General features: G+C 51.1%; 1 protein-coding gene and 1 pseudogene across 1 annotated transcript; both read left to right on the top strand.

Annotated features, from left to right (window-relative positions):
* LOC136515791 (serine/threonine-protein kinase BSK8-like) overlaps positions 1–11,674 on the top strand; it is a 35,462-nt pseudogene extending 23,788 nt beyond the window's left edge.
* Positions 11,675–15,517: 3,843 nt separating this feature from the next.
* LOC136518072 (probable receptor-like protein kinase At1g11050) lies at positions 15,518–17,748 on the top strand. Its single transcript, XM_066511729.1, has one exon. The coding sequence runs from the start codon at positions 15,715–15,717 to the stop codon at positions 17,659–17,661; it is 1,947 nt and encodes a 648-aa protein (XP_066367826.1). The 5' UTR covers positions 15,518–15,714; the 3' UTR covers positions 17,662–17,748.
* The last annotated feature ends 66 nt before the right edge of the window (positions 17,749–17,814 follow it).

Here is a 17,814-nt window from a genome sequence, read left to right as displayed (position 1 = left end):
CATCCCTCTCGTCGCGCCACCATGCATGGCGCGGCACAGGCGTTTCGCCGCGCCAGGGAAGTAGGCGCGGCCAAAAGTGTTAGTTTTGAAAAAAAAATTAAACAATGTTAGATTTAAAATTAGTTGACAAAAAGTATTAAAAAAATCCCCAAAACCTATGGAGGAGAAGAGGGAAGAAAAGCAACGGTAAGCAGCCAATATTCTTCCCCGACCAGAGAGGATCATGTCACTTTGACAAGACATGGCTTAAACATAAATTTTCCTGTACACCAGTGGGATTACCTACTTAGATATGATTAACAACAACCGAGGATGTTCTTAAATCTTAATCTACACTTGAGCTCAGTATTGGATTCCACATTCTATAATAAGGGAGCACTACTTGAGTGGTGAATGCCGACGTGGATGAACATGGAACGGTCGATGCGCTGTCGCCTAACGCCATTATATTTTATCCTAGGACTAGGATTAGTAGATTCTCAATTTCGCAGGGAAGTCAGCTGTGGCGCGCTGATGGCCGAGCTGGCTGCTAGATGCACTGGCCGACATGGCTACTAAACTCCGTACTACTAGTAGTAACCTGCACTGAGAGCTGCAGGGAGTGGTGCTCCACTACGAATTTGGAAAGGTCAGCACAGGGGCCGTGTGCACGTGCTCACCACGGTCCATCCATGGACAGTGTCACAAAAGTGCAACGGCGCTACGAACTCGTAAGAGCACTGTTGCTGGCTGTTGCCTACCTAAATTCCCCGTTAGCTGCAGCTAGACTAGTAGAGCAATAGTACATAGGAGTATCGATGAGAGAAGAAACAAAAAGTAAACAGCCTGAGCCAATCTGGTAGCTTTACCATCATTACGGAACTGACGCAATCGGCCTCACACTCATCGCGCGTGTAATGTGACTGTTTACTGTACAGCCGTCCGATCGTGAAGCAACCAAGCTTTGGACCTGCCAACGACCGATCGATTTTCGGATCTGCCGCTGCTGCAGCGCTCGCCTACTGCTCCTGCGCTTCCCACCCGTCTCTGCTCTGCTGCGAACCATAGCCACGCATTGTCGTGTGGCAGCTTTCCCACACGTCCAGACAGCGTGTGGCCTTTTGGAGCGACGAACAGCAGCGGAGCCACATCCACAGGCCACAGCACCTGCCACCGCCAGGGCCCTCCCGTAGTCCCCTGCGACCTTTTTGACATGTCCTCGCCGTCGCTGGTGCTCCTAGCCTCCTATCGACTCTACTGGATCTGGAATGGCCTTACCAAGCAAGCAGGAGGCAGAGCCAGCAGAGCCGTACGTCGGCACACGCTAAACAACCGTACTACCGTGGCGTAGCAACGCCGCGCGACATAGTACTAGGTTCAGATTTCAGGTTGCTTTGAGGGCCGGGCACTCTTCGATCGATAAGGCATTCAGGTGCAGTACTATCATATAGCAGCAGCGGCTTATCTCTTCCGCCGGTGACGCGCCGATCGAGCCGTCATGGTCGGCCTGTGCTTTACAGGATCTCGATAAGAGCCGTGGGGCGGGCAAAGCAAAAGCAATTGGAGAGGTCTATGGCTACCGGCAGATTCGCCAGGATTCCTTGGTTGCGAAAAGGCGGCCAGCGCCGAGCGCGTTGATGGGTCACCGAGAAAAGCGACGGGCCGACGGCGAGGCCGGGAGCGGGAGGCGAAAGTGAAACCCGGGGACCGACCAGGGCTGACCGGTCGTGTTCGTGCATGTCGCTGTACTCGTGGATACGATGATGATCTCCGAGCTTTCATCTCTCTCTTTTCCATCATTTCTCTCCGGTGCGCTTCGTTGCCGGACTGAAGTACTGTATGTATATGTATGTACTATTGTACTAACGTACTCAGTATGTATAATGTATTGCGTCGGCATGTACTGGACTCTCCTATGATGCGAAAAGTGACCAATAAGTAAATATTTGTAGTTTTACGAATGTAGCCTAGCACTCAACGACACAAGATTTATACTGTTTCAGGCAACAAGCCCTACATCCAGTTGAGGTCGGTCGGTGATTTTATTCCTGAGCCCAGGTGCTCGAAGTTTACTGTGCGGTTACAAATGAGTAGGAATGAGAAGGGAGTGTTAAAGGCCCAATCGGACTCTGAACCGAACGGAAGAGAGTGACGGATGCTCTAACGTCCGTTAAGTATTGGAGCGTATGCTCTGTGTAGGTATCGAGTTCTAGAGCTGTTGAGCTGTTCGAGTACTCAGGTCGTCGAGTCTTGGAGTGGTCTAGCGTCTTTTTTGTTGGGAGAGAGCGTATCCCCCTTTTATAGGTGAATGAGATTACCTTATAAGTCAGAGAGAAAGAGAGAGTGCGTACGTGTGCTACCTAGTCTTGTTGCCCAGGTTTTCGGGTACGAGATGGATGCCAGTGCCACAACACTGTTTATGCTCTGATACGCCTGGAAGGTTGTAAAGTGTCCGTCTATCATAGCCTGGTGGCACCGTCTTGCAGGTGCGTAGGATATGGCAAGGTACGGTCCTCGGTATTGCGGTTGACTTGAGCGTCTTATCTTATCTGCTCCGCCTAGGCCCTAGGCCCACACTGAGCGGCGTCCCCGGTCAGTTGTTCCCAGTTGGCCTCGGTCGTGTCGGTCCGGAAAGAGCCGCAAGTAGAGGTCCGGCGTAGCCTCGGTCGGAGAAAGAGGGTCGGGCGAGACGGAGCCCGCGATCCAGAGGTCGGGCGAGACGGAGCCCGTGACCCAGAGGTCGGGCGAGGAGGAGCCCGAGACCCAGAGGTCGGCCCTTTCTACCCCTCACTCTAAAGGTGCCCGGAGTGATTGTCGAACCCATTTGTGGGCCAACCTTCGAACTTCTGGGTCTAGACAGGCCGTAGGAGCGTTTTTAGCTCCGTATCCCTCTTTCCTGTGACGGGTCCCGTTCGGGGAGGCCCTGGTCGGAGGTGACAGTCAGGGACCAGATCGTGGTCTTGGCCTGTTATTGTATATCTGGACCGGCCCAAACGTGTGCTGTCGTTGCGCTGCCTGCTGGGCCGAGTTTTGTAGAAAAGCGGGTCCATTGAGGACCCCGGGTTCGTAAACCCGACACCCATGTTTCACAAACCTGCAGCCTATCCCTTACCAAGCTACCTAATAGCCCTGGCAGTAAATAAACTAAGTCCCAAACCTTATTTATCTTCGGTGACTCCTTCTCATCAAGCATGGCAGCACGCCATTCGGGTCCTTTTTAGCCATAGAGAAGTAGGTTTGAATTCTTGAAGAAGTAACTGAGCTAAAAAAAAAGAATTAGAAAAAAGTATGTAAGAAAGCCTCCAAATGAAAAATCTGCCTTCCCACTGACATCTGCTTCACCTACAGTGCTTGGGCCTCGTGGCCAGTCAAGTTTTCGGAAGGCCTCGCCCATCGCTGATTTGGACACCTTTTTTATATCGAAGAGAGAGAGTGTCAGCCTGTTCGCTTGTTGGTTTCAGCCAGCCCAAACCAGCCAGCAAACAGTGTTTTTCTCTCACAACAAACCAGCACCAGCCAGCCCAAACCAGCCCAGAAACCAACCAGCGAACATGCCGTGTGTGTGGAACTGCTTTGAAGAGCTGACAGCCTGGTAGTCTCCTGACGAGACGCGTCTCCACTGTTTTGCTTTTGCAGCATTTTTATTATTATAGTATAAGTAGTCCAGCCCGATACTGTGGAGTTGGCCTGTCATAGATTTGTAGCTTCAGCCTTCAGCGGTTCAGCCCAACCGCGGCTGCTTCGTTAACTAGCCCATAACCACAGCCAGAGCCCGGAGCCAACCACGTCCACATTGGAATCTTGAAGGCCCTACCTCTACCAAGCTCTCTGCTGACCGATTGCCGAGAGCCTGAGACTGAGCTAATGTATCATCTATGGACGATACGGTGCGACGGCAGCAGCCAAGCAGTGAGCCAGCGACAGCTACAGGGTACTGCCTCAGGCGGTCATCAGGCCTCCACACACGTGCTACGAAAGAATACCAGCTGTATACTAGGGGCTATTTGGTTGCCCACCACAGTTCGCCACACCTCAAGTTAGGCTCGCCACAGGTGTTTAGGTAGGTGTTTGGTTCATTGTTCAGGTAAGGCTCGCCACACCTGATAGAAGCGTTCGCCACAGCTTTCTCGAGTCAGATGTGTGGCGTGATTTTTCTCCGCCTTCGCCACAAAACGCTCGCCCCTCCTGCTCCGCGGACAGCCGGACACGCTTGGCCCCAAGGGCGCTGCAGTCCGGCACCATCGCGTAGCTGCCGCCGGGTTGGCCCTGGTGGGCGGCGGCAGAAGGGCGAGGTGGCGAGCTGGGCTGGAGCGCAACCACTGCGAGGAAGAGGTGCTGTCGGGAGGGCAGGCGGCTGCTGGGAAGGGGCTAGCGAGAGAGCGGTGAGCTGCCGGGGGCCGCCGGGAGGGCACGCAGCGCCGCAGCGGGCTGGAGGACAGGCAGCAGGCGAGAAGGACGGGAGGGCGGCGGGAGAAGAAGCACGCATCTACCGTTGGGTTGGTTTGGGAGACGGCGGCCTCCAGAACATCCGAAGGAAATACGTATCAGTTTTGACTTCCTTCTAAAGGAGCACACCTCAATCTCCATTTAATCTATTATTTTTTACCCATTATAGTTTGCTCTTGATTTAGTATAATACGATTTGCACCGTACGTAACAATATTATAACGTTTTGCTAAAAATTTGTGGCAATCATCCAAATAACACCCACATAAATTTTATCACAACTTAGTCATAAACCAAACAATCCAATTTCACCACACAATTTGGCCAGCCACAAGTATGGCAAACACTTGGGGGTGTTTGGTTCCAGAGACTAAAGTTTAATCCCTGTCACGTTGAACATTTAGATACTAATTAGGAGAACTAAATATGAGTTAATTATAAAACTAATTACACAGACTGAGACTAATTTACAAGATGAATCTATTAAGCCTAATTAACCAACTGCACAGATTAAGACTAATTTACGAGATGAATCTATTAAGTTTAATTAGTCCATGATTTAATAATGTGGTGCTACAGTAAATATGTGCTAGTGATAGATTAATTAGGCTTAATAGATTAATCTCGTAAATTAGTCTCCGTCTGTGTAATTAGTTTTATAATTAACTTATGTTTAATCCTTCTAATTAACATCTAAAGGCTCAATATGACAGACCAAACGCCCCAGTGTGGCAAAATATGACCCGCAACCAAACAGCTCCCTACTCCGACCAACAACCGCCGTCGTCCATCGGTACCCTAAACAACCAGAGGTCCAGAGTCATATTAAAGATATGAAGGCACGCCGAATCGGCGGCCTTCTAGGATGTCCACGTCAGTTCTTTTAATTTAGTGTGTTAGATCGAGATTCCACGGCTCACATGAAACGCGCCTCGACCGGTCAGGTGAGGCAGTAACAGGTGACATGCATGGTCGGTGCCTAACGCGTACATGCTGGGGCCGTCCTCGCTTTGCATGCATGCATCGTCGATTTGTGTGCACCATGGCCCCATCCCGTCCTCATTTCCGGTTCCCATCCCCATCCCCGTCCCCATCTCCATTCCTCCCCTCCTCTCTCTCCTCTCCGTGCGCTCTCTCTCCTCTCCGCGCTCTCGCTCTCGCTCTCTCCCTCGCTCATCGTCGCCACCGCCGAGGCTCCCCGCACCCTGTGCACGGCGCGGCGGCGGCCCCCGGCACGGCGCCATGGTGCGCCGTCCAACGCCGGTGGCCGCGGCGGCGTCCGAGCCCCTGCTCTCCCCCGGCGCGGCGGTACCTCACCCTCTTCCTCTCCTACCCCGACGCAGGCCGCCCCCGGAGCGGCGGCGGGCGTCCTCTTCTTCTCCTCTCCCGACGCTGGCGGCTTCGGAGCGGCGACGGGCGAGCCGGCCACGTTAGGCCCCTGCGCGGGCGGCGCACCGCCGCGGGTGAGTTTTTCCCCTCCGCCTCCTTCGTCCCTCTCTCTCTGCTCTCGAGCTCCTCTCTCTTTGCCTCTCTCTCTCTCTCCACGCGGGGTGGCTCGGCGGTGCCTCTCTCTCTTCCTCTCCCACTGCCTCTCTCCAGATCTGCGGTCGCATTGGTCGGCCTCCGGCGCACCGGCGTGGCCAGGCCCCGGCGGTGGGCGCAGCCGCCTCCCCTCCCCCCGCTGCGCGCATCTCTCTCTCCCCCGCCGGCCTCCCCCTCCTCTGCTCCTCCCTCCTTCTCTCCTCATCAAGATATACCAGGACATTGCCACCACCACTGCCTCTCCCTAGGATTCTCCGTGTTTTTGTTTTCTCTCTCCTCATCACACACTCGCTGCGCCTCGCGCCTCGCGCCTGATTCTTCTGTTGTTGGGGGCGGCGGCGTCGGCCCGGCATTTGGGGTGTTTTTTCTGCTGCGGCTTTTTAGGGGTTTCTGCTGTTCGTTTCCGCGTGCGTGATTTCGCGCTTCCGTTTGGTGGGATGTGGCCCCGTCGATCTCGCTCGAACTGTGGCTCCGATCCCATCCGTTTGATTTGTTCGCACGCGCAAGAGCGATTCGAATCGTGGTTCGCTCTGGCCGGCGGCCGCCACTTGCTCCGCTGATTCCTCACGTTTCTCCTCCTCTCGGTTCGGCGAATTTGGTTGCTCTCGCGAGGTTTCTGGACTTAATCATGTTTGGTTCTCTGCGTTTCTTCGTGCACTCTCGTGGCGGAGAGCAATGCGAAGCTAACAGCGAGTGGTTTGCTGTTGATTCCGAGCGTGGTGTGCCGCTGTGTCTGTCTGGCTGTCTGCTCGCGTCCTTGGTCCTGATCCGACAGCCGTGTTCGATTCCCTGTGTGCAGAGAATGGCGCCGCCGAGGATGATGGCAGCGGCATGCTGGTGTTCGCCGAGTACAGCCTCGACGAGCTCCGAGCGGCCACCGACGGTTTCGCCCCTGACCGCATCATGTCGGAGCACGGCGAGAAGGCACCCAACGTGGTCTACCGCGGCACGCTCTTTAGATCCGGCCGCACCGTCGCCATCAAGCGATTCGGTCGCTCCGCCTGGCCGGACTCGCGCCAGTTCCTGGTTCGTGTACCTTGCTCCGTGTGATGGATGGATTGTTTCTTGTGTTCGTCTTGGCTCTGTGGCGTCTGATTGAATGACTGTGTGTCTGTGGGTGCAGGAGGAGGCGAGGGCTGTTGGGCAGCTGCACAGTGGTCGCCTGGCCAATCTGATCGGTTGCTGCTGCGAGAGCGTCGAGCGTCTCCTCGTCGCAGAGTTCATGCGGCACGAGACCTTGGCAAAGCATCTCTTCCACTGTATGTTTGGTTTCTCCTTCCTCACTCTTCTCTTACATTAGCGAGTTGATTCTGATGTGGTACTAGTTCGAATGTAGCATCAAGGTGATGGTATTGGGACCCATATTTAAGGATGTGTGTTTGTCACCTGTATCCAATCCGGAAGTGTTGCCTTAAATTGTAGAGTGTTGTTCAAGTTAGTTTCTGCTGCACAACTGTTTAGCTGTTTGCTTTATTTGGGGCTATTTCTGTGCTTTAGGCTAACTGGAAATCGACATTGGTCTTTTATAATTAATTTTAGTCACCATATTTAAGGATGTGTGTTTGTCGCCTGTACCTCAGTACCAGTAACCACTGTGGAAATGTGGCCTTTGGCCGCAGAGGGTGGAAGTAGTTTCTAGTGCCAAATCCTCTACCTGTTTGTTGTATCTGGTGCTATTTCTGTACTTTAGGCTAGCAATAAATCAAGACACTGGTTTTCTATAGTTACTTTTAATCACCAATATTGGGTTGTCTCAGTTTGTTACTTTGTTCTGGTTGGAGGTGCAGCAGTCACTCATGCCATTGATTTTTTGGCCATGCTAGAGGATATATGTAGCTTGATTTGCATCTAACCTGCAAATGTTGCTTCCAACAAATGGTACTTATTAGGGAGGATTTGAATTGCTATGACCTTCCATTTATGGACCACTCTCGGAGGGATATGGCTGTCAGGAGCTTTAAGCATTTAAAATTTTGATCTTTAAGTGGATTATACCAATCTAATATATGATAGTTGCTCTGTGTTAAAAAAAGACGATAGCTGCATTTTATCCTCATGGTGGTTATATGTGTCAGGGGAGACAAATCCATTGGGTTGGGCAATGAGGATGAGGGCTGCGCTTTATGTGGCACAGGCGTTGGACTACTGTAGTAGCAAAGGGAGGGCACTCTATCATGATCTGCATGCATATAGGGTCATCTTTGATGTGGTAGGTCTTTACTTGTTCGCATTAGTTGCTTATCAGATCTTTCATACAAAAGCATTAATCCTTTTGTGTTTTGACTGTGGGCCAATTTTGTAGGATGGTAATCCAAGACTATCATGTTTTGGTCTGATGAAGAACAGCAGGGATGGAAAGAGTTACAGTACTAATTTGGCTTTCACGCCTCCTCAATATCTTAAGACAGGTAAATGTGTCACACTAGCAATATCCCATGAAACATTTTGGGGATGTGCCTCTTTAACTGTTATCTGTTCTGCAGGCAGAGTAAGTCCTGAGAGTGGTTTACAGTTTTGGCACTGTCTCGCTTGATCTCCTGAGTGGAAAGCACATTCCACCAAGTCATGTAAGTTTTCCTACCCTGCGTGCTTTTAACATAGTCTACACTTATAATACATTGGCGCTGTAGTGCTATTAACATATTCTATAATTTATATAGAAATAAATTTTACACTAACCTTTTCTCTCCTTTATTTAGTTCTTTGTGTGTGGATATTTATTTTTTGCCTTTGGTATATTTTTTCGAGGGAACGAGTTGACATTACCTTTTCTTTTCCCTGTAGGCACTCGACCTTATAAGAGGAAAGAACTTTCTAGTGCTGATGGATTCTTGCTTGGGATGGGTGGTTGATATAGCCGTGGGATGGGTTCATGATCTTCTATTGGATTCGTCTGTGGGGTTCGGATCCTGTTGCTCGATCTTAGCGAGTGAGTGGCTGTTTGGTAGCGAAAGCCAGCACAAGAGATTATTGATTAGATTGGGTTCCTGCATAGCCTTGAGTTGTGCTCTATGTCTATCTGCTTGTTCGTTTTTTGCTGTAGGGTATAGGATTTGGCAATGTGTGATTTACATGTGATGCTCTTTTTAATGCTTGTTTTGAATAAGTGGGTCGCTAGAGAAACCCTCTTAGCCGGGGGAGAAAAGGGTTCGAATAAAAAAGGACGGTGGAACCCCACGCTGTTGTGGTTCTAGTAAAAACTAGGAGGTGATGTGAAATAGCAGCCAGCTTTAGTTATGTAACTGGTGTCGGGCTCAATTTTCAGGGGATGTAACACATGTTGGCACTGTCTGGATAGTGGGAGGACAGTGGGTAGTCAGTTATTGAGTAGAATAATTGTAAGTAGCTGGGCGATGTCAGCACGGCTCGGTGGATTTCCTTCCATGGTTGGGATGTGAGTAAATTGTAGGTTTTGATGGGTTTTAGACTTTTAGAAAAAATATATCTGTACTGAACTTAAACAATTGAGTATAATAAAACTATAATGGAAGTATCAAACACCTGAAAAACGATTGTATTGAACCCTAGGTATGTTGTTACCATAATTATGTTTCTCAACTCATGATGACTTTTGCAACTTGTATTTTCTATTGATGTATTGGAGTCTGGAATTACATATGTTGTGGTCTAAATGGTAAAGGCTTGGGTGATTTAACAACTAATTGTTTGGTTTGCGTGTATATGTTTGATTGTTCTCTTAATGCTGCCTACATGCTTGTACTGAAAATCGTGACTATGTTAGAATTATTTGCATGCATGGCTATCATATTCTTATAATTTTAATATCCTCTGTTGCTTTTTTCATGCAGGCTGTCACTGCTTCTAGCACAAAGAAAGCTGACCTGATCTTTGGTGAGATACAATCACAGATAAAGAACAAGAACATTACGGTAGATGTGAAAGCAAACTCAGAGTCAAATGTAAATCTCTCTCTCTCTCTCTGTATATGTATATACTTAACCCCTGGAAATTGCATGATTTGCTCAAAATGGACCTGCAACATGTTCATTTCTTGTGATATCACCTAGACTAATAGTAGTAGTTTGCCAAACTATTATCAAGCATGCTATTTGTGTTGGTCAACAGTTTGCTCTTTGACTAATTAGTTGATCTGTCATGTTTCTCACTGTTCGAGTTCTGTTGACTGCTTGCTTTGACGTGCTGTTCAGATCATTACTACAGTTACTGTTGATGAGATTGCAACTCCAGGACTGAAAACCATCCTTAGCTTTGCTGTTCCTGATCAGAGGGCTGGAAAGGTAATAATCTAATTCAGTTTATTATTTCTTAAGTGAAAGGTTATTCTTCAATGTATTCATGTATTTATTTCTGGTTGCAGGTTGAGCTTCAGTATTTGCATGATTATGCTGGAGTTAATGCAAGCATTGGTCTGACAGCCAATCCGGTAGTCAACCTCTCTGCTGCCTTTGGCACTAAGGCTCTTGCAGTTGGTGCAGATGTCTCACTTGATACTGCCACTGGGAACTTAACCAAATACAACGCTAGACTGAGATTCACTCATGAAGACCTCATCGCATCCATGACCCTGTGAGTTTTCAAAGTGTAGTAACCTTATATATTTAGGCACTATATGCGACTGTTATTTGACAACGCTTAAGCTTATTTGATACTTGTAATTTCTTTTTTTATGGTTAAGTGCAAATCCCTGCTTAATGTGTTTCAACTTCAAGCCGTTGTGTAGCTGGTTTAGTGCATAAAAATAGTCAAAATATTAATATATTGTCACCATGATTTCACCTTTTGAGACATTTCTCAAATGGAGTTTTTGAAAGAAGCAACTTTATATTTTTGCTTCACTTATATTTGTTTGCAACAAACAAGAGTTCCTAAGTCACTCAGATTATTGCATGTACAGCAATTGATGAAAGTTACTGACTTTGCTAAGTGTTTTTTTTGTTTCATTGAAAAAAAAGGATCTTTTGCAGTAAGCTGGTGGCAATATGGCTAATATTGAGCAGTGCCTCCAGGAAGGGTTTGATGCTAAGCATTTTGGTTTTCTAATTGAGTGAAAAGTCCTATGTGTAATTTTGGGTTTGATGCTCAGTATTTTGGTTTCCTAATTGAGTGAAAAGCCCTATGTATAATTTTCTTATATCAAATGAAACTGATGTCATAGCTCCTCAACAGATATAATCCCGTTTCTTCTAGGATGTTTACTGTCTTATTATTGCAGTGCATTTCCAAATTTCATGTTACTGATCTAACCCTCTCTTGCAGGAACAACAGGGGAGACAGCCTTACTGGAGCTTACTACCACAAGGTGAGTGAATTGAGCAACACAGCTGTTGGGGCAGAGCTTACCCACAGCTTCTCGACCAATGAAAACACCCTCAACTTTGGCGGGCAGCACGCTCTGGACCCACTAACCGTCTTGAAGGCCCGCACCAACAACTCTGGCAAGGCCAGCGCCCTCATCCAGCATGAGTGGAGCCCAAAGTCACTGGTCACCATCTCGGCCGAGGTCGACACAAAGACCATCGAGAAGAGCTCGAAGGTCGGGATTGCCGTGGCCCTCAAGCCCTGATTGGTTATCGAGACCATATTTTTTTTCCTTCTAAGCTCCTAGCATGACTGTTTCGATCAGATCAGGTCAGCTGGTGAAAACAAAACTGTTGGGGTTCCCGGCATCTTTTGGTCATTGCAGTCTGTCGATTTCATGAACTGTGAAATGTTTCATTGAGGAAATTTTTCGGTCGTCTATGTAGCGCTCTGTTAAATGAGCAACCTTCACAATAATTCAAGCTCGGTAGAATTCTGAACTTGTTTACAATGGTTGATGGTGACTTGTGTCGATTGAGGTAGGGGTGGTCCTGTTTCCTGCAACCGTTTTTGCAAGGGGTACGTGGTACCTTTGCCAGCTCTATGAAGAGCCCGTTGCCCGTACCCCCATGAAGTTCTTTCCACCCTTGGATAGGAATCGGCGGCCATGGATGGCTCGCATGGAGGCTTTGCAAGGGCGTGATGCGCAAGAAGATAGTCCTATCGTGGTGCGCTTGACCACGTACTTGCTTGCTCTGGATGAGCAGTATGACCGGCAAGCCTTGGAGCTGAGGGCGTGCCTCCGGCGCATCGAAGAAGCCGAGATCTTCACTCAAATGCTCCAGGTGCAGCTCGCCGAAGCGCATGGCAGTGCTGCAGCTGCTGAGAGCCGGGAGACTGCAATGTTAGAAGCTCTGAAGGAGGCCGAAGATCGGCATGTTCATCAACTGGGTGAGGCCTATTTGTTCACTAGGGCCAAGCGGAGGGCGCTGGTTGATGAAATACGGGATGCCCCGATCTTGGAGGGGATCCCTATCCACCCAACTGAAACAAGGAGAACCGGTGATGTAGAACCGCCAGCGCCTCCACCTTCGGAAGTGTTAGAAGCAGAACCCTTGGTTCCTCTCACTCAGCCATTAGCGCGAGAAGCTGCAGATCCATAGCCAGGACAGTAAAAGAATCCGCCAAGCACAGGAATCAAGATGCGTGGTTCCAAGGTAGATTAGTTGCCTTGGGATGCTGTATCCGTAGTAGTAGTGCTTTTCGTCGCTGTACTCCTGTATTGTACTCTTGTCGTTATTGTCATCCGTAGTTATTGGATGCGTGTTGTAGATTCACCTAAGAAGAGTGGATCCTAATTCACTTTTTTAAACCCTACCGTTAGGAGAAGTACTTGTGTTTTAGTTTTTGCTATTTTCGCCTATAATGTAATGCTATCCAATGTTGTACTTCAAATCTAAGTGTGTTAGTTGCTTGAACCCAACTCCATCAAATACTTCTTTCCACTAACATGTCATTTATTTGTTGGTCTAGAATAGGCATCATGTAATGACAACCAGCCTCTATGTTCGTTTACAGTATTGAGACCAATCTTCAGTACTAATACGATGAGAAAACATATTAGTCATATGAGGTTTTCTATACCAAGCAAATCACCCGCAGCGAAGCGCGGACAGCAATGGCTAGTACACAAGGTCGCAGGCTATGGATGTACTAGAGCGGAAGCTTCCCAGGCCCAGCGTGTTCGCTCGAGGACTAACACGCTGAATTGCTGATTGCTGGCGCAAGCCGCCGACAAGGATCGCACTCGCACGGGGCGGCATTACCTCTACAACCTCCACTGAAAATTTCACACAAGGTCGCAGGCTATGGATGTACTAGAGCGGAAGCTTCCCAGGCCCAGCGTGGCCTTGTATAGATTGCAAGTTTTTTCATTCTCTTTTCATCACATCAAATTTTAGACACATGTATGGAGTATTAAATGTAGATAAAAAAATAACTAATTACACAGTTTGATTATAAATTACGAGACAAATCTTTTAAGCCTAGTTAGACCATGATTGAACAATAATTATCAAATACAAATAAAAATACTACCGTGCCAAATACTACCTCAATCTAAGCCAGACCCAAGGCACGCTACATCGGCATCGATGAGCAGTGTTTTCCCGGCCGGCCCGTGTCGGCCTGACAGCGACGGCGAACTCCGCGCCTTCATCATTTGATTTATAAATTGTATTTTTTTAATCAATAAAAATATTTTTTTTATAATAAATTAGTCAACAATATTTTTATTAGGTATAATTTATCCGACAAACGAACACGGCACTGGGCGGCGGCTTATTATAATACTCCACGCAACCGCCGCAACGCCAGTTGAAACTGAAAACAAGGGCGTACGTGCACGTGCGTGCGTGCCGTAAGACCGAGCCAGCCGGTCGCACCATGCGCACGCTTGTGCGGATCGGTCAAAGCGGTCAAAGATGCGGGCACGCAGACTGCAGACCAGCGAAGCGAAATGCTTGTTCCGTTGTTCGCGCTCCTCCGTCGCCAATCGCAGAAAAGTCCATGGCATCTCTGCGCTCGCTCTCGTTCTCGCTGGGCCCTCATGCAATCTGCCAGCGTTATCTGTGACAGGGGGTGTCCAAATCCTGAGGCTAAAAATCAACCAATCTTATATGATATATCTGTGATAAGGGGTGTTCAAATCCAGGAGCGATGATCATGTCATGTAATCTCTACAACTAAAACATACGTGGAGGAACAGGCTTGTCATTTGCTTTGCTTCGCTCGCTTATGTTCCTAGCTCCCCATGCGCCCCGCTCGCTCCGTTTCCTCACGTGACATTCGAGTGCGCCGACAATTGAGACCAATCTGGTCCACCTCGTGCACCCCGCTCCATTCCCATGTAACCCTAGCCGCTTGCCCAGGTTGCGCCGCCACGCTGATGCCCACGGTTCCAGCCACGCCCGCCCTGTCGGAGTCCAGGCATGCAGGATTCGCGCGTGATGCAGCCGCAACTGCGTGATGGCGCTGTCGTCTCCTTCTCCCCAGCTTGTCTCTGATATATGATCCATCCCCACACGCTCCTAGTGGCCGAGCAGCATTCGGCTCCATCCCTATGCCGACGGCGATCAAATCTCTCCCAGTTGGCAGTGGAGCGCTCGTTCCCCACCCTCCTTAGCGGCGCTCGTATCCGCCAGACGAGTGCTCACGGGTCTCCTGTTCATCAGACGGACCATGGGCTCCTCCGCGCTCGCAAGCGAAGGCCTCCTCACCAGCGACGAGCCGACTGTTGAGCGGACGCCGCGACTAGATGCGACGGCGGCACGTTGCTGAGCAGACATTCCATCTGGCAGAAAGTATGCGCGTGTGCCAAAGTTGCTGATGGTGGCACCCATCTACACTGCCTTCTGCAGTAGCATCGTGGCTGACTGGTCTGCGGAGGCCATGGCAGCTACAACCTTTGGCGGCGAGGATGTGGCCAAGCTCTGCACGGCAGCACATTGCAGAACGGCTACATCACCAAGTGGTGGTGTGCTGGCGTGGTGGCCATGTCATTGAGTCTGATGGCCTTGGTGCTCTCCTTGATAAGGTCGTTGCAGAAGCGCAGTACGTAAGAGCAGCCAAAATGCTGGCCGCAAGGAAACTTATAGTTAACTCATCAACCCACTCATATAATGATTAGCCTACTTATAGCTGGCTTGTCTATCTCACAAAATCTCTTGATTTTTGTGTATAGTTCGATTCACTTCTCTCTCATCTCCACTCCTCCCTTCCACCTTAGCGTACAGCCCGCTTACAACCTCTTGTTATATCTGCTCTAACGAAGTTGTCTGGTTTGAGGGATGCAAGCATTGCATGTGACGCAAGAAAAAGAAAAGAAGTGCAAATCAATCCGAACCGCACCAATCCATTATACGTGCTAACTTGAACTAAACAAAACTGATATATTTCTTAGCGTATTTCTCACCAAACTAGTTAGTCCAAAATAAACCGGTTCTAGCCTACACCGTTAGTAGCTTTAGCACAATTGCAGACGCTTAAGCAGAAACGAACGCAACCAAAATAAACCTTTCATGTCATCATGTAGCCATGCTTCCGCGCCACGTCAACCGAATCACTATCACTAGCTCGGATGCCGTCTCTCCGGTCTCTGCCACAACACACAAGTCCTCGACCACCTGCTCCGCCACTCGTTTCCTTCGACCTTCCGGCGAGTCGGCTTGACGCTTCCCCCAATCACGTCGCCTTCAATCCAACTCACACGAACCACCAACCCGACCCCACCCGTCATAATCACGAACTGCACAAAAAACCGCGCGCAAATATTTTAGGATGGATAGATAACTTGTGCACGCAATAGCTTGGCCGCCCCATTTTACCACTCCTTGTCTCACTCTCCGCCACGACGTCAAGCAGACCTCCTCCACTAGCCGCCGGGCCGCGCACCAAGCGCTCCCGGGAATGCCGACGCCGACGATGCTCAGGCCTTTTACGTTCTTCTTCGTCGTCGTCTTGCTGGTCCGGGCGCCGGCGGGTGCGGCGGCGGACGGCAGCGGGAACGCGACGGCGGATTCGTGCCCGCTCGACCTGGGCTACGTGCGGACGTTCCCATGGGACCCTACGCCGTGCGCGGGGGCCGCGCCCAACGTGACCGCCTGCTGCCAGACGCTGCTCTCCCTGTTCGGCATCGGCCTCGCCGAGCGCCTCCGCGCCACGGGCAACTTCCGCCTCCCGTCCGCGGCGGCCTCCGCGGCCTGCATCCAGAGCTTCACGGACCTCGTCTCCGCCGCGCCGCCGGGCCTCTCGGGTTCCTCCCTGGTGCCGGAATGCTTCCCGGACCCGAGCGAGTTCGCCATCACCCCGTCCTACTGCGCCGGCGTCTCCACCGCGGCGGAGTTCGCGGCCGCCGTCGGGAACGACTCCGTCCAGGCCCTCAACTCCTCCTGCGGCCCCGACCTCGCCTCGTCGGCGACCTGCAGGCTCTGTTACAGCGCCGGCGTCGCCGCCACCGCGCATCTCACCACCGCGGCGGCCAACGATAGCAAGTCGGGCGCCTGCTTCTACCTCTCCGTCCTCTACGCCGCTGGCATCTCCAACTCCGCCGGCCCCACCTACCCACCCACCGCCGCCTGCACTCTTGGCCTTGGCCTCTCGTCCCCTCCCCCCGCGCCGTCGAAGTCTAGCAACGTGGCCGTCTACGCCGCCACCGTCCCAATCGCATTCGTGCTCCTCGCATCGCTCTTCGGCTTCTTTCTTTGGAGGAGGAAGCGAACGCATGCCAATAGCAAGAAGAAGAACCACAAGATATGCGAGGAGGGGTCCGGAGAGCGGCGGTCGCACCCGCGGCCCAACACAGGATCGATCCTCTTCGACATTGCCGAGCTCGCCAAGGCCACGGGTGGCTTCGCCGAGCGCAATCTCATCGGCCGCGGCGGGTTCGGGGCCGTGTACCGCGGCGTGCTCGCGGACGGGTCCCTGGTCGCCGTCAAGAAGATGCTCGACCCGGACATGGAGGGCGGGGACGAGGAGTTCACCAATGAGGTGGAGATCATCAGCCATCTCAGGCATCGGAATCTGGTGCCGCTCCGCGGCTGCTGCATCGCCGACGAGGACGTCGAGGAAGGGAAGCAGAGGTTCCTCGTTTACGACTTCATGCCCAACGGCGCGCTCGAGGACTTCATCTTCCGGGACAGGGAAGCGGCTGCGAAGCGGCCCCCGTTGACTTGGGCCCAGCGGCAGAGCATCATCATGGACGTCGCGAGGGGTCTCGAGTACCTGCATTACGGCGTCAAGCCGGCGATTTACCACAGGGACATCAAGGCGACCAACATCCTGCTCGACTCCGAGATGCGCGCGCGCGTGGCGGACTTCGGCCTCGCCCGGAGGAGCCGCGAGGGGCAGTCGCACCTCACGACGCGCGTCGCCGGGACGCACGGTTACCTGGCGCCGGAGTACGCGCTGTATGGGCAGCTGACGGAGAAGAGCGACGTCTACAGCTTCGGCGTGCTGCTGCTCGAGATCATGAGCGGGCGGCGCGTGCTGGACATGACGGCGCCGGCGGGGCCCGTGTTGATCACTGACTGGGCGTGGACGCTCGTCAAGGCCGGGCACGCGAGGGAGGTGCTCGACGAGGCGCTGTCCACCGCCGAGAGCCCGCGGAGCGGGGTCATGGAAAGGTTCGTGCTGGTTGGAATCCTGTGCGCGCACGTGATGGTGGCGCTCCGGCCGACCATCGGCGACGCAGTGAGGATGCTGGAGGGAGACATGGACGTGCCAGAGCTGCCGGACCGGCCGCTGCCATATGGGCACAACGCCATGTTCAGCGAAGCTTGGAGTACCTTCAGCATCTCACCGGCGTTCAGTGGTCCGTTGGCCCCGTTCATCGACAATGGGGACATGCTGAGGTGATGAAGCAGGCAAAATTCGTCTGTTTCATCGCAAAAACTAGATAAGAATTAGAGGGGTGTAGATAGCAGCTAAGTGTTGCTGTTTGTTGATTGATTGAAATTCATCTTTTGTAATATATTCAATTGGCAAATGAACGACATCCACATCGATTTT

This window comes from Miscanthus floridulus, chromosome 17 (genome assembly GCF_019320115.1).
Source record: "Miscanthus floridulus cultivar M001 chromosome 17, ASM1932011v1, whole genome shotgun sequence".
NCBI classification, from domain to species: Eukaryota; Viridiplantae; Streptophyta; class Magnoliopsida; order Poales; family Poaceae; genus Miscanthus; species Miscanthus floridulus.
This window is presented reverse-complemented; position numbering and strand designations above follow the sequence as displayed.